The sequence below is a fragment of the Phycomyces blakesleeanus genome (genome assembly GCF_001638985.1).
Source record: "Phycomyces blakesleeanus NRRL 1555(-) unplaced genomic scaffold PHYBLscaffold_21, whole genome shotgun sequence".
NCBI classification, from domain to species: Eukaryota; Fungi; Mucoromycota; class Mucoromycetes; order Mucorales; family Phycomycetaceae; genus Phycomyces; species Phycomyces blakesleeanus.
Genome location: NW_017265154.1, coordinates 965,972 through 985,743, shown reverse-complemented (window position 1 = coordinate 985,743; position 19,772 = coordinate 965,972). Strand labels below are relative to the sequence as shown.

The 19,772-nt window shown below is 35.9% G+C and overlaps 8 protein-coding genes across 8 annotated transcripts; 3 read left to right on the top strand and 5 right to left on the bottom strand.

Moving 5' to 3' along the window:
- Positions 1-137: 137 nt before the first annotated feature.
- PHYBLDRAFT_182845 (hypothetical protein) lies at positions 138-3,104 on the top strand (the record flags this gene model as incomplete). The annotated part of the gene is made up of 15 exons (XM_018438685.1): positions 138-310; positions 381-442; positions 524-721; positions 807-990; positions 1,063-1,166; positions 1,241-1,378; positions 1,437-1,627; positions 1,690-1,792; positions 1,849-2,060; positions 2,115-2,226; positions 2,285-2,343; positions 2,407-2,485; positions 2,539-2,654; positions 2,714-2,805; positions 2,865-3,104. The coding sequence occupies 15 exons, from the start codon at positions 138-140 to the stop codon at positions 3,040-3,042; spliced, it is 2,001 nt and encodes a 666-aa protein (XP_018287766.1). The 3' UTR covers positions 3,043-3,104.
- Positions 3,105-3,330: 226 nt separating this feature from the next.
- On the bottom strand, positions 3,331-3,622 carry NUVM (NADH-ubiquinone oxidoreductase subunit; the record flags this gene model as incomplete). The annotated part of the gene is made up of 2 exons (XM_018432285.1): positions 3,331-3,387; positions 3,464-3,622. The coding sequence occupies 2 exons, from the start codon at positions 3,620-3,622 to the stop codon at positions 3,331-3,333; spliced, it is 216 nt and encodes a 71-aa protein (XP_018287765.1).
- Positions 3,623-4,359: 737 nt separating this feature from the next.
- On the top strand, positions 4,360-4,670 carry PHYBLDRAFT_116092 (G protein gamma subunit; the record flags this gene model as incomplete). The annotated part of the gene is made up of 2 exons (XM_018428500.1): positions 4,360-4,502; positions 4,550-4,670. 2 exons carry the CDS (start codon positions 4,360-4,362, stop codon positions 4,668-4,670), a joined length of 264 nt encoding a protein of 87 aa, XP_018287764.1.
- Positions 4,671-4,940: 270 nt separating this feature from the next.
- PHYBLDRAFT_172355 (hypothetical protein) lies at positions 4,941-5,841 on the bottom strand (the record flags this gene model as incomplete). The annotated part of the gene is made up of 5 exons (XM_018436778.1): positions 4,941-5,150; positions 5,268-5,324; positions 5,410-5,511; positions 5,602-5,643; positions 5,725-5,841. 5 exons carry the CDS (start codon positions 5,839-5,841, stop codon positions 4,941-4,943), a joined length of 528 nt encoding a protein of 175 aa, XP_018287763.1.
- Positions 5,842-5,984: 143 nt separating this feature from the next.
- PHYBLDRAFT_116167 (hypothetical protein) lies at positions 5,985-6,188 on the top strand (the record flags this gene model as incomplete). Its single annotated transcript, XM_018428505.1, has 1 exon — positions 5,985-6,188. The coding sequence occupies one exon, from the start codon at positions 5,985-5,987 to the stop codon at positions 6,186-6,188; it is 204 nt and encodes a 67-aa protein (XP_018287762.1).
- Positions 6,189-6,903: 715 nt separating this feature from the next.
- Positions 6,904-9,173, bottom strand: PHYBLDRAFT_66061 (hypothetical protein; the record flags this gene model as incomplete). The annotated part of the gene is made up of 7 exons (XM_018441579.1): positions 6,904-7,119; positions 7,192-7,837; positions 7,936-8,130; positions 8,182-8,374; positions 8,465-8,525; positions 8,650-8,738; positions 8,810-9,173. 7 exons carry the CDS (start codon positions 9,171-9,173, stop codon positions 6,904-6,906), a joined length of 1,764 nt encoding a protein of 587 aa, XP_018287761.1.
- Positions 9,174-14,086: 4,913 nt separating this feature from the next.
- Positions 14,087-17,086, bottom strand: PHYBLDRAFT_66062 (C2H2-type zinc finger transcription factor; the record flags this gene model as incomplete). The annotated part of the gene is made up of 2 exons (XM_018441580.1): positions 14,087-15,891; positions 16,630-17,086. 2 exons carry the CDS (start codon positions 17,084-17,086, stop codon positions 14,087-14,089), a joined length of 2,262 nt encoding a protein of 753 aa, XP_018287760.1.
- A 1,934-nt stretch (positions 17,087-19,020) lies between these two features.
- On the bottom strand, positions 19,021-19,746 carry PHYBLDRAFT_172352 (hypothetical protein; the record flags this gene model as incomplete). The annotated part of the gene is made up of 3 exons (XM_018436777.1): positions 19,021-19,178; positions 19,225-19,396; positions 19,672-19,746. 3 exons carry the CDS (start codon positions 19,744-19,746, stop codon positions 19,021-19,023), a joined length of 405 nt encoding a protein of 134 aa, XP_018287759.1.
- Positions 19,747-19,772: the final 26 nt, after the last annotated feature.

Below are 19,772 nucleotides of genomic sequence, written 5' to 3'. Positions count from 1 at the left end.
GAATGAAGCTTCCACAAACTAAGATTTTCTTTACACCCACTTGTCTCGGTGACTGTCTCTTTCTCCGCTATTGTAGTATGTTACACACACTTGTGTGTGTGTGTGTTTGTTCTCTCTGCTGTCTGTGCCAAGCAAACATGTTTAAACTACTTCTTCTACCGCTACTTGGAACAGCTGTGTTTTCACAAAGCTTTGAATATGCCACTCGGTTTCCTCAAAACAAACTATATAGCTTGGACCAAGGAACAATTGGCTTAGATGATTTCGACGGCACCATTGCTGCTTTTGGAGACTTTAATGGGGACAAGTTGTGAGTGAAGAGGGTGGAGAATCCAAGTCTGAATCCTCTTGCTCAATTCTCATCTCATTATATTATGTAGTACCGATTTGTTTGTCCTAAGCTCTGACCAGTCATCGGTCTCAGTGTACACCTGGAATCATCGTAGGTTATGGATGAATGTTGTTTCGGTTGATTTACCACCCGACAGTTATTAATTCTGTTACTTTTATTTTTATTACTTAGAGAGCTTTAAATTTGTAGCTCCAAAAACAGGACCTCAGATAAAGATAGATAAATTAGTTATAACTAATATTATTCCGGGAGATTATAACTACGATGGCCTACTCGATGTTCTGGTGATGAGTCAAGAGGATGTATCAAACAACGCAGATGGAGAAATCGTTATGCGAGTCTACACTGGCAATGGAAATGACACATTTGGTCAGTCCGAAAATATATATATATATATATATATATATTGTGTATGTGTGTTTTCTTTGCTCGAATTGTTGATTTTTGTGGATAGATCCCGAATATATACAATTACCTTCTGCGCGAGGGCCTCTACCAATGGTACTGGATATTAGTGGTGATATGAGACCAGATCTTCTCGGCTATGCTTGGGATGCAACTACGGACAAGGATGAACTGAATATGTGGCTTAATAAAGGGAATTCATTAAACACAAACTCGAGTGATTTTTATGAAAGGTAAGAGTGTATATATATTATGGATTATGTAGTATAATGTTTATCAAACTGTATTTTATTACGCACACACAGAGTATCGGCGTCTACTGTATTTGATAAAGTTACCACAGGAAACTGCAAGTGGGCCCATCCTCACTCTAACGCATTTCTAGATCTGGATGGAGATTGTTTAGCTGGTAAATATAAACCGTATGAATTCGTGCTATGCATTTTTTGTTAAAGAAAGAAAGAAAAAAACTACTGTCTTTAGACCTAGTGTTTGTTTGTGAAGAAAAGAACAATCAAAAGCGTATCCAACTATGGACAAACGAGAGAAAAGATGGCTTTAAACTTTCTCAAACACTATATCTCCCTGATGGCGCTGGTGCCCTTAGCTTTGCAGACATGGGTAATTGTGTTTGGATACATATAAATGTATTTTTACTAATTATACTTCCGTGGTTTAGATGGGGATGGCTCTATAGATATTGTCTTTCCTGTCTGTCATGGCTCTACTTGCAAGATTCACGTTGTATACAATAAACAAATGGGTCTATGCTCTACGAATCAAGACTCAAATTCATCTTGTCGTAAGGCCCAAAACTTGTGTGTAGCGGATCCTGGGTTCACTTTTGATTTTGATAATCCACAAAGCGAGGTAAGTCCAGTGAAATAAATGTATATATATAAGGAGTCAATATTTTGTTGACTTTTATGTAGAACTATGTTGTTTTTGATATCGATGCCGAACTTGACGATGGCGAGTATATTCAGATGGAGGATGCTTTGTTTAGAGGGAAACTACCTGTTGCCATTCACCCAGGTAAAAAGAAAATATTTTTTTATTCAATATATATATTCTTATATGACTCTTTTTAGGTGACTATAACCTAGACGGTTACCCTGACTTGCTTGTTACCACAAATAAGCGTGCCATTTTGCTTGAATCTATCATCTGTACCACCGAATTATGCTCTAAGAAAGCCACAAGTGCCTCTAAACGATCGTTTTCTATTGTTAATAAGGGAGTTTCAGCATTGACAGATGTTACGAGACCTAGTCAAGCTGTCTTTTTTGATATTGATGAGAATGTAATTAAACGGATAAGGAAGACTGAGAAAATAGGCACTGACATTTATTATCAGGGATCCCTCGACATGCTTGTACTTCAATCCACAGGAAGAAAGGGTGCTGACCGGACACCTAACTTTGTAATCAATAACTACTTTAACGATGCATTCTTTCTCAAAGGCCTTGGTATTTTTTCCTTAACCTTATACCACGAGTATATTCAATTTATTTATCATTTAATTAGTTTCCAATGGAGTATGTTCTAGCTACTGTCCCGTAGATCCAGTACTTCCAGGTCTAAAGGTATGTGTGTCTATGTCTATAAATTATATACGAGTCAATATGGACTGTTCATTTTTCCTTTAGCCTTATGGTGTCAGTTACCCTGGAGCAACCTTTAAGTTTACTGTCCTTGACACCTCTGGCGTGAAACGAGTTCATCAAGGTAAGCAAAGTAATTTATGATGAATTGACTCATAATTTACCATAATCATATAGTTTCTCAACTTTCCCAATCTGCGTATATGCCTCTTCAAACACCATATTGCTTATTTGGCTTGGGAAGAACAAACAATTATGTAGAAGAGATGTTCGCGGGTGTAACAAGACACCAGGTAATATCTCTCAAGACTTTCTTATCATCCATAGTACAGTCTACTAACTTCTCCAATAGGAGCATAACTATCTATTCTACGAAGGCGTCATCCCAAATTCCCAGTTAATCTTCATCCCTTACCAACCGGAAAATATCAAGGACAGCTCATCGTAAGTCAATTTTTCCAAAAAAAAAAATCACAATTTCTTATCTCTCTCTCTTGTATTAGTTGGAAGGTAGAACTCTACATTCAACCTGCAGATTATGTACCATGGGTACTCGTTGCTCTTATTGCAGCGGCGTGTGGACTTGGTATTGTTGTTGGTGCACTTTATTGGGCTGAGAAGAGGGAGGATGAGACGGAGAGACGCAAGGCCCTTCATATCATCAATTTTGATGCATTGTAGATTGTAAAGTGTCTTGTTATATAATCTTCCCCTTTTCTTTGTAATTCCACTTTGTTTCTTTCTTTCTTTCTTTTTGCTTCATTTGATACTCCAACGTTGATTATCGTATTCACTGGTTGATAAGCGTACTTACACTTTAAAAAGCCTATCGATCTCTTGTGTCGAGCCTCAATATATATATATATATATATATATACACGAAAAAAAATGAAAAAGAAAAAAATGGAACCCGGGATTTAACAACTGAGTCCAATAACAGTCTTAAAATAGTGTTATAAGTGATAAGTTTTATTTCTCCATGTTGAGTTCCTTCTTTGTCTGAGCACCAGTAAAATCCCATTTTCTCTATAGTAAAGTATAATATTAGCCCTGAATACAATAAAAAAAAGCGAATAAAAGTTCAAATATCTATCAATCTTACATCGGTCTTGTAGGACAAAATTGTCAGACCAACGGGAATGACAATACCCCAGAAAAGGGTCTTGTTAACGGTTCTTTTGTTCCAGCGGAAGTAGAGATGAGTGTTCTCACGGAGATGAGCCCATCTTTCAAAGGCAGGGTCTTTCTGGAGGCCGGCCATAGTGAGTGTATATGAGTTACAAAACAATAGAGGCGTGTTTGAAGAAATCCATAAACCATGTCGATCGTGACTGTTATCGCTACATCATCATAAATTTAGATAGCGCTAAATGTATCAATGCATTGGAATTTGATCGGTCAATGCGGTCTTAACACCAAAATTCTATGAGTAGAAATAGAGATATATATGATGCTAGAGTTACTATGTGATTCAGATTGGAAGTTTTGCGGTTGATTTTTTGTTTATGTAAGACTTCTTGCAAAAGTTATAAATGAGCTTATTATAGCTTCTTTCTTTTTGAAAGAAAAATGGCTATAATTTGATCATTAAAACCTTTTTTTGTGCGTTTGTGTGTTGCTTGTTTCCCTAGAATAGGTTGCATAATTTGGGTAGAAAATTATGATCACAATTGAGCTGCCTCAATTGTCGTACGCTGTGATATTTGTGTAATTCCTAGCTCTTTGTGCATAGGGTTTAAAATAAAGAAGGCACTTGTAATCTTGTAATTATGGAACAAGTTGTAATAAGAATGCAATACTATTTTATCGACCCACTCTTATTGTGTTTACTACTGTCGTGACTCGATCATCCTGTCAATGCAATAACCAGTCACTTGGCCAACAGATATCAAGAAGTTGTTTCCAAGGACAACCCTAAACCCCGATTTTGTCTCTTTCTTTTTCTCTCTTGTCTCTCGCTCTTTCTACGCGTGTGCCTATACACATATATCTTTATTTATGCAGACCACCCATACATCAACAGCTGCCAGACAATCTCAAGACGTCTCCGCCAGCAAACTTAAACGACTGCTTGACCACAATGAACATTTGAAAGATCAGCTGAATGTCCCGAGAACAACTGTTTCTGAAGCAGCTACAAGGTTCATTGCCCTCATTGCCGAATATTTAATGCTTACTATTCTCATAGACTTGTAGATTATTGCAACAGTACAAAAGATCCATTGGTTCCGTCTGTGTGGGGAGCTGTGGATAAAAAAGAAGATCCTTATGGTCCCACCAAGAAATCCCACTGCTGCACCTTGATGTGAAACCATCATATTTCAATTCAGCCGTATCAACTCCATATATTTGTATATAATCCCCCTCTCTCTCTTTCTTTATTTCCCTTTTGCTTTTATATTTAGTTATTATTAATCCGTTGGCATTAATTTTTCTGTCTGGGTTTCTCTATCTCGGACTATCAAGTACATATTATACACATATCAATGTATTATCTCTTAGTATTATTTAATTTTTCGATATATATATATATATATATTCATTTATTCATTTATTCATTTATTTATTTATTTATTTATTTATACATCATGATATTCATGAATCGTAAATCGAGCACGGACACCTCTTCGGTTAAGGAATAGAAATTCGCGAAGATCAGTTTTTAATACCACCTCTTTACTTGCAGACTTGCGGCCTTCTTCTTCTTTGGCCGGTTGGATAACCTTAAGATTAGTCTGGTAAAGATATGGTACTAAAAACGGTGTTGGATCTTCGGTGACAAGGATGAGCTTTTTTTTCGTTTTGTTTTTTAAAAAAAAGATAAATGCATAGGCAATGATATTCAATTAATAAAAAAAACCTTATTTTGTGAATTGCATGTTATTCTTTTGCTGTACGGGACTTACATGTACATAGTTGAAGTTTGGCTTATTAGGATATACAACAGCAGGAGAAACCATGACCTGATAATTTAATATATAAGTATAAGAAAAGGTATAAGCGTATCTATATATGTATATTCATATACAGAAGGATCTCTATTTGTACCTGTTGAATCTTCGAAATATCTTGTACTGTATCAAGTTCGACACGGTTGATAGCTCTGGCTTTTTTCAGTTCAAAATTGGGGACAATTCCACAATTGATAATCTGTACAATTAATTAGACTATTGTCTAAATATGTATATTCCTAAGGATCTCCATATAACCAAGCACTAATTAAGGAGAGGGAAAAAATACCTTGAGAGGAATAACATCGGATCCAACGTCCTTGATTCGTTTCTTATTTAACATAATGGATATCATTATTACTCTCTCTTAATTAAAGCGTGGTAGAGACAACACATATCCTTTAATACTCACGACTTCTTTATCAGACTGTGATTGAATCCAATTCTTTGCAAGAACATCAATTTCAGAGCACTCTTCCACAGTGGAATCCTGCTGTGTTTCAGTGACAGGATTCAATGTGTTTGCCATGATTAGTTGAAACTAGTAATCTATACATCTCTTTTCTTTTTTATATTCTTTTTTTTTTCAAGTTCCAGAAAAAGCGTCACGATTGTTCAGTCCCAGCGCACAAAAATGCAAGTGTCTCAACAATGGCATCTTATTTATTAACAATGGCCGAACCTGTCAAGACAACATCTACTCATTCAGGAATTCTTCCCACAGGTGCCGATGGAAAACCGCTCAAGCCATGCTGCTCATGTCCCGAGACTAAGAAGGCACGAGACCAATGTGTATTTGAGAATGGCGAAGAGAACTGTGGGCCTTTGATTCAAGCTCATCTCAAATGCATGCGTGATTTGGGCTTCAAGATTTAAATAAAGAATATAGACACAGCAGTTTATATTCAAAACTGTTTTTTAAAATATTACTATAAAATAATGGATTAACTTTGATAAAAAAGTAACAGTATATCCATAATAAATTTACAGACATTCACTGCCCTAATTTACCCTATGTCGGCTACTCTTGTTTTCTCTTTTACTTCCTATTTGTAGAGTATTAATTCCTTAAATCTGCAAGGGAATAACAAAAAACAATAAGTAATTGTTACAATAATAACTTTGTTTGTACTAACCAATTATTTCTAAGAATGTTATTGGCATACAAAATATTTCTCACGCATCTATATTTATTTAATCCTTGGATCGAAAATGAAGACAAATCAACACAGTAAGCTTATGTACTCTTATTTTAGTATTAAACACAAATTGGACAAAGATCAGGTTAGTTAGCTTGAATATTTTTTTGTCTATCCTAAAAATAAAGAAAAAGAATGGGGAGATTGATACACTAAATACAAAAGTCAATCAAGTAAATATATATATATATGTGCGCGTGTGTGTGTTTCTGTTTGTTTAAATATTATTAAATATGAATATAAATATGTATATATATTTTTGGGAAAATGGCTAAATGAATAAGGGTTGGGATACTAAAGTTTGTTATTACAGAGAGAGAGAAATAAAGCACATGTTCTCGAACAGTTATTATATAAAAAGATGGGAGTAAGAATTAGGTGGATAGAAATAATTAAACACGGGCAGGGATATTTTCATGCTCGTTAGCAGGGGTGTGTTCGTATTCTTCGATTTGAATACCCTCAGAATCACGCTTGATGTGAGTAGCTTCAGCTAAACCAGCGTGAGCTTCAGCAAAACGTCCTACTGGGTTACGTCTAAGAGTAGAGTGACGAATACCATATGCAAAGTAAATGATCCAGCCAATACCCATCCATACGAACAAACGCTATAAATTACACAAGCCATTAAAATAAGTTTCAAAAAAAATTGCGTGTGTCTGTGTATGTGATAAACTTACCCAGATAGTGGTGACCTCAGCCACGGCGATCAATAGAATTGAAACAACCATACCACAGAAAGGAACCAAAAGAGAAGGGTATTTTCCTCCAGGAATTCTGAAGCGGCGCTCCACATCAGGGCGTGTGAATCGCATTACGATCACGCCTGCGTGAACGACGAAGAAGGCCAACAAAGTACCAACTGAAGTCATGTTACCAAGCAAGTCAACAGGCAATACAGCGGCCAAAATGGCAGTGACAGTGCCGACAATCAAGGTGGCAATGTAAGGTGTCTTGAAGCGAGGGTGAACAGTAGCAATAAAGGCAGGAAGAAGTCCATCTTTTGCCATAGAGTAGAACACGCGAGACTGCGCAAGCAAGTTGATTAGCAAAACAGAGGTGAGGCCACATAGAGCACCGAGAGTAACAATGATGTTGAGCCACTTGAAGTTCTTTCCAGTGTGTAATTGGACAACATCAACGGCAACAGTAACAGGGGTAGATACACCCAACAGCGTGTAGTTTGCCGCACCAGTCATGACAGTACAGGTAGCCAAGTAAAGCACAGTACTAATGATTAAACTTCCAAAGATACCGATGGGAAGATCACGCTTGGGATTCTTGGCTTCAAGGGCAGCAGTGGTAACAGCATCGAAACCGATATAACTAAAAGAGTATTAGTTCCTCTTATTCCAACATCCTCTTTTTTTTTGAAAAAAAAAGAAAGAAATAAGAGTAATAGTAACAATAAAGGAAATATTTACCTGAAGAAGACGGTGGTTGCTGCAGCAAAGATACCTGGTGTACCAAACTTGTGCCAATCACCAGTAGTGTTAGGAGGAATATAAGGATGATAGTTATTAGTATCGACAAAACCGCAAAGGGCAAAGATAAACATTAAGATGACGAGAAGCTTGATGATGACGATTCCAGAGTTAATCCATGCAGACTCACGGATACTGAACAAAAAAGGATTAGGATACGGATATCAAATAAGTCTTGTCACTTACCCAATGCACAAGACAATTGTAACCAGCATAATAATAGTGAAACCGGGGACATTGAAATACTGTCCATCCTCAATACTAATAGAGGTTGGGCTCTCATTCCACTTGATAGGAGGCTCGGTCCAGCTAGGTGAGAAGTGGGCGTTGGCTGCAACAGAAAAGAACTTTACAAAGTATCCAGACCATCCGACACCGACTAAGGAAGAGCTTAAGGTTAACTGGGAATGAACACCATAATAAAATAGGGCCTTCGTTTTTCTTTAAATTGTCTCTTATATTACTTTACCTGTGGCAGCACCAACCATGTACTCAAGGATCAAATCCCAGCCAATAATCCAAGCAACAAACTATACAGAGAAAGATGTTAAAAAGGATGTATTGAGGCAGGCTTGGCAAAGCCGAGCCATTCCAAAACGAGATAAAGTATGTATAATCATAAATAGAATTGGATGATTAAACGGGTCAACTTACTTCACCCATAGTGGCGTAGGCGTAGGTGTAAGCAGAACCAGCAACAGGAATCATGGAAGCCATTTCAGAGTAACTAAAGGCAGCAAATGCTAAAACAAGATATGTTTATATTACTATTAAATTCGTGGTCGTTTTCATTTGAGTGCCTTTATTCTCTTACCTGAAGCAATGGCAGCGATAATAAAGGAGATTGTGATAGCGGGTCCAGCATTGTTTGCAGCAGCAGTACCGGACAAGACAAAGATACCAGTACCAATGATAGCACCGATACCGAGGAAAATGAGTTGCCAGCTTGTTAAGGCTCGGTTGAGACCAGAGATTTCGGCTTCACCAAGAAGTAACTCGACGGGTTTGATTTGACCAAGACGACGAACCCAAAATCTACTTGATTTCTCGTCTGGACGTTGAAGATAGCTGTGGGGATCAGCAGTGACATAACGGGTTGTAATACGATGGCGAAGTGTTTCATGAATTTCATGTCCAGAGACACTTTGGACATGAACAGACTCTTTCTCACTTGACATTAGAAAAGTGAAAGATAAAGAAAGGTGTGTTTGACTTTATTTGGGAATGTAAAGACCAAATATACTTTTTAGCCTCCAGTATTTATACGCCCAGCTAAAAAAAAAAGAAAAAAAAAGTCAAAGCACAGAGCTGATCTCACAAGTTGCTGGGTTGGTTTTATTTTTTTGACTGGTGATAGTAACCACTTCAATTTAAGATTGGGTTAACACTATCTGTATCGTATGTCACAATTAAAATTAAGCAAATATATATAAAAACAAAGATTACAATTGGAGGCAGTTAGGTTACAATACGTTTTTATTTTATTTTATTTTATCTTATTATTATTATTATATTGATCGGGACAGTTGTACGATTTGACTTTTTGGATAAAGAGATCTTACTGTAGCACTGTCAGAGGGTTTGGTTAGTGTAGCCAAAGAAAAGTGGAAGCTTAATTTTCCAAGATTTCCGTTGGGCAACATCTTTTCCTTTTCCTTCTTTCTTTTTACAATTGTGAGGGGCACATGTAGCTTTTTGATTTTGAGGTAACCTTCTCTATTTAGAAAACCGTGAATTTTCTTGTCATGCGCACTCAAGATATCTTTAAGGATTCCGCTCACCACAGTGCGCCATCAGAGTTTATCATTAGTAGTACACGCAAATTTTCATCATGCGCCTGTTGAATATGTATTAGTCTCTGTAGAAGTGCAAAGTTATCATCAAGAGGTCTAGTCTAGGTTTTTGGTTTACTAAGCTTAGCTCTGTAGAGTGATCTTGTGTTCATATTATTCCAATAATAAATTTCGACAATTGTGAGAATTTATCTTTATTATCATCCACAAAACTACAGTTTCTCTCACGTAAGATAATCAATGTAACATTATATATTAAATATACACATGTAAAATGTATAACAGAAGTATTAACAAGGTAAATTTATGCTACTATGAGTCAGTAAATATCTGCTCATAGATTAATGGCAGAGTAGCACCTTTAATTTATTATACAAATACTTTTTATATTTATTTTTATTTTACTTATTCACATAGCGTACAAGCTAACTACTTGAATAATCTGTCGATTGTTGTATCACTAATTGTATTTCTATTATCTTTCTGCATTATCTCACATTATCTTGAAAATTATGCCCTTGCTAATTTAATGATAATGATAATATAACTTGTAATTTTATTGTTTTGTTTTGTTCTTTCCTTTCTTCGTAAAATAAAAAATTAGATAAAGGTCGTGGGAGAGAAGGTAATCTCATATTGTACTCAGTCAACATATAGAATGGTAGCTCAATCTCGCAAAACTATTAATACGTGGGATAATTGTATCCAAAACAAAGAGGTATATCTAGGGTGTAGTGTAACGAAAGTTAAAAATGTAACAAGTCCCCCAACGAAGTACTTTACAGCCATCTTTCCATATTTATTATTGTTACAAACTAATCACACATTAACATATGTAAATGACGCGAAAAGCTATGTGGTGCGATTTACTATTATACTTGACTTGAACTGACTTGCCCCGATCTCAAGTACCTTGTAACCCTTGTGGATCAGAGAATTAATACACACGCCTAGAGAGAGAGAGAGAATGGCCAATAGGATTGCAAATAAGACGTAGACTGGGTAACCAAATCATTTAAGTTGGTCAAGGTAAAATGAGCGCGGAGACACTAACTTCTTTTTACCCAATTGTTTTTTTCTTGATAATAAATACCACCCAGATCAGGACAAGATATATACTTGGGTACCCTAGTATTCAACCCTGAAAATTCAAGATAACTAAGACTTGGGATTTGAGATTACGTTTTTGTCCTATCTCGCTGAGTATCAACTGCAAAACTTAATCTGACTGATAAGTCTGTATGCACTTCCTTTTAAAGAAGTGGTTCGTGCGACTGATTAAATAAAATAATAAATATGAGTATTACTTATATATACATATATATCAATCTTAATAATATGAGCTATTCTATAGGTTCACTCTTGCCGTATGTTCGTTCATTAATCATAGTAATTTTCGGAGAAGGCTGGATATGTACACACAAACACACACTTTTATATATAGATTTATTATATGGTGAATGTATTCATGTATTGTATATTCTAAAGAAAGGAAAGAAGAATGAAAAAGAGAAGGGGAAGAAAGGGAAAGAGAAGGAAAGAAGTATGTATCTTTTTTCTTTTCAAAAAAAAATTCATGAAATCAAAATTCAGTCTTGTATTTATACTTGTTTCGATGAAGTGAAAACCATTCACATATGCAAGACACTCTAACATAGAAACAAATTAATTGAGTAAAAAACCTATGAATAATGTACATTAAACAACAAAAATTTTGTACTTATTACACGAGTTACAAATAATTTAAATATTGATAAGGCTTGCCCATAATAGAACATTCGACTTACTAAATAATCAAAGAAATACTAAGTCTGTCAACAGATATTTTCTTACGATTAAAGCGCCCAAATACTTTTTTCCGTATTGTCTAACAAGATCTTACTTGTATTAACGCCGTAAATTACAAATAAAGGTACATAAACAGACACAGAATTTAGCGTTTTAGCTTACTGTAGTATAATTATGGACTACCAGTGATGTGATACTATTGTGTCTACTCGTACAAGACCATTAAATATAGTAATAATCACAATATATATATATTGCGATTTCAAAGGTATACAAGCATACTAGAAAACACCAAGATAAATTTAATTCTAGAAGATTAAATAGACTTATTTTGATGTTTTATTATAATATCCTCTGATATACAGACCCAGGTGTGTTTGCCTCATTATTGAAAATAAAGCATAAAACTATTAGTCCTTAGATTTGGACATACTTTTTTTCTGTCAAAAAAGGAATCTGAATACTCACAAAGTAACACTACTCTATAGACCGAGATATATATATAAGTAACATTTGTACTCTGAAAACATCTTCTGTGCGACTTGGCCGAAATAACTTGGTCTTTTATTATAAGAATAAAACTAAAACAAATGAAAGATATTATTGATTTACAATCTGACACGAATTCGAGTATCTTTTACAGACTATTGGTCTTAATATTATTATATCCATTATGTCTATAAATCGTTCACAAAATTCAATATGTTAATAATAGTTTCCTAGGCTCTTGTGTAATAAAATGGCTTGTTGTTATCCTATGTGGCTATATCTTAGAAAGAAAAGAATAACTGCTTGTATAAAACTCGATCTGACGGAAATATGGGACATGCTCAGCAGATCCAAAACTATACTCATTTTATCGATAAATGTTACAAACACTGCTTGTGCATCAGCTGAGACAGCCATCTTAGCATACTCAAACCAGAAATAAATCTTGAACTGAAATAGGATTAGGCTTCTTTAATCTCATAATCACTAGAGTCAAAGATAACAACAGTCATATAATATAATAGTGATCAGTATCTTTAAAATACCTATATATCAATAAAAATAAAGACGTGTGCCCTATATTCACAGCCAGGGTTTTTTCAAAATAGGTCAAGCATTCTTTTGTAAACCACATTTTTTTTTGTGATTTTACTCTTTATCTCGGCAACACAGTCTTGTAACATATCTTTAAGCCGATTTGTAAACTACTGTACTTGAGGACATATTAGAGAGAGTGACTACTTGTTCATTTTTGAATAAGTTTATGAAAATCATCCAAATGGGGTTTTTATTCTTGATATTCCGCACATCCTATTTTGGATTGCTTCAAATTTACTCGATTGTAGAGGTTTGTGGACTCAGATTTGCAGACACAAGAGTGAATTTGGTTACTTAAACTGGAATACTTGTGTAATTGTATCACTTTGTATTACTTGAAATTTTGAAAAAGTCATTTTATTTTGTCAAAAAATCTGGCAAAGTGAAATCAAATTTTCAATTAATAATATTCTCTCAATTTTTATCCTAAACTGACAGCAAAATCACATATACAAACAGCCTTAATTTTACAAGGATATATAGATATGTTTAAACTGTTTTTGATATTGCTGCCTTGATAAGGCTTCTTTTTTATTATGTTATATAAAGCTTATACTTACAGAAATACATTTTACGGTAAGCTTATTAGAGTTTCTTTTAAAGAAAAAGAGAAAATAAGTGCTTTTTTCATACAATATTTCTTTTAAGAAATAATGTTAAAAAGTAGTTCGTTTGTTTAGAAAAAATACAAATCCGACACCATTTTGTGACAGTGAAAACTTAATATAGAAACTTCTTTGAAAAAATGATTTTTGGGGGGTTTGCATTTTTTCAGTCGGTGTTTTTGTACAACTGAAAATTTGAGTCCACAAACTTCTCTTGTTATTTATAAATGAACTCGATTTTGAAGGAAAAGATGTAATTTTTCAACCCAATTTTGAATAGGCTAAAAATGGTACTGTATATTTAAGCACTATTTATGTTATAAAACAGCACTCCATATTTGTACGTTTTTCATAATTCAAATTTGAAAAAGAGTTTTTGTGATTCAATTCTTGCATTTACATCTCAGATATTCAATAAAAATGGTAATCTTCAAAAATGAATAGGTCACCACGGGAGATTTTCGATATCAAATTTGGAAATATTTTACTCACATACATTTTGATTGGTCTATATAACCCAGATTAATCGGGATATCGAATTTGACCCATTTTATGAGACTTGTCAACTACATAAGGCAATTTTAAAAGGGCAAGTATCCATAAATGGACCCTCTCAATATTTTGGCAAAACCGAAAAATGACGGTGAAAATCACAATTTTTTTTTATTGAATAATTTTTTTTATTAATAAAGATAAAAAAAAATCAATACTGTCGATTCGAAAACAAGGAAACAAAGAACCAGTAGGAGCCAAATTTACTGAGATTGATGACAAGCTTGTTGTTAAATTCTGTGTGCATATCAAGCTTACATACAATCTTCAGCTGATCGAGTGGAGTAGATGCATCATTGGAAACCTTTTGCGCGAGGAGGTAGTTGTTAACTTGAGCGTGGGACTACTCTCAACTCGATAGTGTTCTACTCTCAAAGAGGAAACCTTTCCAATAAATGGATGGGCATGTTGGTCTCTACTCTCCTTGAGCATGAACACCGCAAAGGTATTGTCACAGAGTGCTTTTGCTGTAATGTCATCAGTGTCGTTATTATCAGCAAAGTCTCTTGATCCACTAAACAGGATATTCTTAACATTGTCGTTAAAGTTTTCTTTAAGAAATTCTGCCGTGGAATTACCATACTTCTCTCTCATTTTGTCTTTGCTCACCCATGAACCACCATCAATGATGTGTCTCATTGCAGATTGCTTGGCGAACTTGAGACATACATCTCTTGAGGTGTTTAACCTATTGGTATGCATTAGGTGTTCACGGATGTGTTTGTTAAACTGCTCACCTTTTTCGGTCTCGTAGTGTAGAGCAGTTCCAAATCTTCGTAGATCGTCGGGCAGATGTGTGAGCAGGTGAACCTTGGGCTTCGAGGAATACGGATTATGTCCTTCGATTTCACAGGTAATGACATAATGATGCAGTTCTTGGATAAGGCTTGTAACTGCCTTTTCAACTTCGTCGATGTACATATTATAATCATACCTTACTGCTCTAACAAACACCAAGGAGCAAAGACGGCCAAGACGGACAAAAGGTGGAGTTATGAGAGAGAGTATACTATCATTTGCAAATTCTGTAACTAAGATAGCGGGTAGAATTTGCAGAAGAACTTTGTAATCCCTCCCAAGGAATGAGCCACAGTGTCGTAACTCTCGAGTGAACTTTCTTGACATTCCTTGAGAGTTTTCATAATCGTTGAGGGCTTTGGACAATCTAGCCATTTGGTTAGGATTTTTCTTTAGTACAACCTTTACCAAATCATTGACTAGATACTTAGCAACTCCAAGAAGTATGTTATGCAGAACTTCAACTGGAGTATCTGTCGATGGATCGAATGACTGTAGTTCCAACAATGCATCTGTTGCCCTATTTGCGAAGCATAGGTCGCTTGCTGTCAGAGCATTTCCAGTCAAAGGAGCATCTGGAATAGTCGATCCACGTCCCGAGGTAGACGCAGCAGCAAGATAGTGTGCCTTTGTTCTTGCTGTGTGTCTACCAGTATAATACGAAGAGCTTTGGAGGTTGGGCATGGATCTTTGTAAACGGACATAACATTTGCGGCATGGGTACAGACTTGTCGGCGCGCGCAAACCACATAGTTCAGAATGGCATGGAGTGTCTGCCTCGATCCAAAGGAGTGGTGATGCTACTAAGACGTTTTCGTTGTCTTTGGCAGAGAACATCACCAGTCCGTTTTCGAGCCTTTTGAAATCTTCAACGATTTTAGGCAACAAGGACATCCCACTTGCCCCCTTTTTCTTGGGAATAGCAGAGAGAAAGTGGATGTTTTCAATTGAAGACCTCTCTTCGTAGGAGAGAGCAGCAAACTTCATTGACCAGCTTTCGTACGGGTTATATTGCTTTGATCGGTTTCCGGAGGTGTCGTCGGTGAAAAGTATAATGGGCGATATCCTCACCTTGTAAAACAACTTTGGATCGATCGGCTTTCCGGTTTCGTCTAGTACGTGCCGTTTTAAGAAATGAGGCTCTTCCAGCAAGGACTTGTGCCTGGGAATCAAATGAAAGACTTTCCCAGGTGAGACGCTGTAGCATAGGGCAACATCAACAGGGGTCGAGTCAACACCGAGAAGAGTTTCAAGCTTTATGTTAGTAGATTCAACTTCGATTCCAATGAACTGACCGCCTTCCAGAATATAAACCATGTAGCCTTGAACAAAAACGGCTGAGTTATCCATGGTATGGAATGATTCTACTAGGAAACGGGCTGGAGTGGAACCATTCATAAAGTTAACAATATCACCAGACCAAAAATCTACGCCGTTGTGGGTGAACATAGGTTGTTGATAGTACCAATGTGTTCTCCACTTTTCGCCTTGTTGTAGACAAATGGAATGGTTAGGAGTGCGGTCAGGGAGGGAAAACATGTTTCTTGCTTTCTTGGGGTTGGCAGCAAGAAACCGGACGTGGTCTGAAGGCAAGTTGATATAAGCAGACGTGGTATTGTTTTCCGGCAACTAGATATCGACTTTTGTGGATGGAAATACAGGAATCTTGGACTTTTTCCTGGTCTGATAGTTCAAGAGGGCATCCAAACGAGGTAACTTGAACGGGGACTTCTTTCGGATAGCTTCCTCGTGAAGCTTAAGGACAAGACTTATGGTAAACAGGATCTTTTTCAAGATCCTGCGAGATACCATGTCTTTATCGCCATCAACAAAGACAAGCAGTACCATAGACTGGAGATCCGGGAACGGGTGGGTGTCTGATGTATACTGGTTCCATGTCGTATGCGATCCAGTTGCTTCTCTCAGTAAATCGAGATCTGCATCCAACGATGAGCTGGTATTGGATGCAGAAGACAACATACTATTTCTTATATGCATGTATAGGTGGTTACCTGGACTTGGACTTTCAAAGGGGCTGGTGTCCTCATCCATCTCGATAATACTTTCACCGGCATCGAGTTCAATCTCGCTAACATTATCGTCGCCATCGCTGTTTATGTCGTCAACATCGCTGCTGTCGTCATCCTCCAAATCGGATTCAACGTGTAGGTCTTCGTTAACGGAATCGTCATTGTGATCAGGGGCGGTCGGCTCGGCAGTGTTCGTGGTCTGACTTTGTGACGCTAAATTTCTATCGGCATATTGAGGGCTAATATCGTTAGCAATATGAGTTGCTAACTTATGATATTTGGTAAGGTGGCGTCGTAGATTCCATACGCGATCGAAATCTTTTCCACAAAGTGAGCAGGTCTTTCCGATATCGTCAAAGGCAAAATTGTGTTGACCTGGTCCTTTGGGAGCAGAAACTACCACCCTAGAATTTTTTGGGTAATTAATAATACGCTGCATCACAGAGCTTTCGTGATGCAACGTATTGTCTAACGTGATAAAGGAGTATAGACGACCACCATATATTTATTTATTTCTGCATCTTGAAACAACAAGTCGATTTCTTTCAGGAACCAATGAAAAGTGTTATTCATGTAACCAGTAATAAGCGTATAATGGTCTTCAAAAACCAATGAAATTCATTAATTTGTTACAGTTTAGCTTGACACAAAAAATAAACATTGAGTGCCTTTTTTTGTTTCATACAATTTTTTTCATTTTTCTAAAGATCAGGCAACAAATGGCACATGATCATGCTACTCATTAGCTAATTATACTACAGATCAACTCTGATCCTCTCACATGATTAAGATCTTAAAAGGTATTGCTAATGATGTGATTCTATTACGAGTTCTGATTAATAAAATCTAATTGAAGTATAATAGGGCATGTGAATTCTTGACATAAAAAGGTATGTAAAGAATCTTGCTCGTATACTGATTTTATCCATACTAACATAAACATATGTCTTCTTCTTTTTTGCTTTGTTTTTTTTTGTTTTTGTTTTTGTTTTAGATTCAATTAATATGTGGTAAGTCATCTAAAACATAGTAATCTTCATTAAAAGTCCATGTACTAATGACCTTTGTTTTTTTTGCAGGTTTGACATTTTCGCTCGGATTTGAAACGTGTCCTTCCAATAGCTTCTTTGCTTTTATTTTAAAAGCATTAATATGGTTTTTGCTTTCAAACATCCAATTGGGTTTTTCAAAATTCTACTTGCTTTTGTTTCTGGAAACATTTTCAGAATAGCTATTAAATATTTCTAGCTGCTAGTGCAAGCATACCTACCCTACAGTAGCAGCTACCGCAGGGTAGGTATGGGAAGCCTAAAATTATCTACCCCCAATATTTTCAACCCATAAAAATAAATAAAATCGTATTTTACCAGCCAATTTTTTTTTTTGCGATCCCATTTATCAATTTTGCGATTCTTTCGGACCTGAAACTTCAATGAAAAAGCTATTCCCAAAATGGTAACATAAACTCACGGGCTGAATTACAAAATTGTTACACGAAAAATCTGCCGTGGTGGTAGTCACCCTCTCTATTAATTTGTCAGATTAATGTCAGAAGATTTATAAAGAAGTATAAATGTTCTCTGTTGTTATTGAGCTTCTCCGTGCTCTTTTTGAGTGTATTTATGAATTATATCTACAATAAAGAAGCTACTTTTATTAGAGCTGCCTTATGCGTGTTTCAATACCATCGATAATATATAAAGTAGATTAAGCATCGATTTTATGTCTTTTTGAACTTTATTTTACCTTTAAAAATTCCACTATAACCTTTTTAACTAAGTATGATCCTCTTGAAGTAGTACTAGTTTTTTGTAGTATGTTAAGCTACCTAGAGAACCCGACGAGCTGGCTGTAGGGACAGATTTCTCACCTTCTTGATCTTTTGTACTGGAGGTGACGGTATGTACTGGTGAATGACCAAGTTCTTTCTGTTTCTTCTTGTAGTTTTGTTTGATTTATTTGGTACCATAGTTGGTTAGATATTAATAAATGTATGACAGTAATAAAGATTGTGATTTGTAAAAAAAGTTGATGTATAAAATAGAAAAAAGTTGATTTATTATTAGTTTTATACCCAAGACTTGGAATGTTATGTTATTATTTTATTAGATGACAAACATAATGACTTTTAGAGAGAATTAATTGATATTTCACCCTGATATTTTAGTATGTTTTAGCTGAGAGTCTTATTATATATTTAATGCAAGGAGTATTGAAAATTAATTATTGTATATGTCTTCATGAATTTGTAGGATAAGGTTCTCGCTATTCGACTAGATTAAGTAGAAGTAGAAAACTTAGGCTTATCAAAAAAGGAAGTTGAGGTCGGTATAAGAGAAATATACCCCGATAAGCTTAAGTCGAAGTAGAAGCTTAATCGACTCTTGACATGCTCTCTAGTTTAGCTCCATTACATTTCCCGACCGTGACGTACACCTCAATATAAAAATGAAGGGAAACCTTACGGACAGCCTGGACAGCCTTGGCGGCCTGAAAGTATACGATATCACTCATAATAAGAGGTTTAATGGCTTTACATATTTTTTGGGTCGGGGTCAGACTTTGCAGCAATCTTACGGTAACCATGTTTCCTGGTGGGATACGATATTTCTATCTTAACCAGACTAATCAATTCTGACGACATGTCCGGAGACCGGGGTCTATTTAATCCTTCAGGACAAAACGGCGTGCCCTCAAAGAAATACAATATATTCATTGTACGCATTAGCTTTATTACTTTGTCCCTACACTTTGTATTCATTAATTTAAGAGTCACAGCCTGTATTTGAGCAACTTAATAACAAGGTGCTGTCTCATACGAAAATCAAATTCTGTAGATTCAATTAGTAACCCTAAATATAGACTTGACAACAAAGAAATAATAGTTAGGGGCTTCTCTTGAATCTACAGAATTTGATTTTCGTATGAGACAGCACCTTGTTATTAAGTTGCTCAAATACAGGCTGTGACTCTTAAATTAATGAATACAAAGTGTAGGGACAAAGTAATAAAGCTAATGCGTACAATGAATATATTGTATTTCTTTGAGGGCACGCCGTTTTGTCCTGAAGGATTAAATAGACCCCGGTCTCCGGACATGTCGTCAGAATTGATTAGTCTGGTTA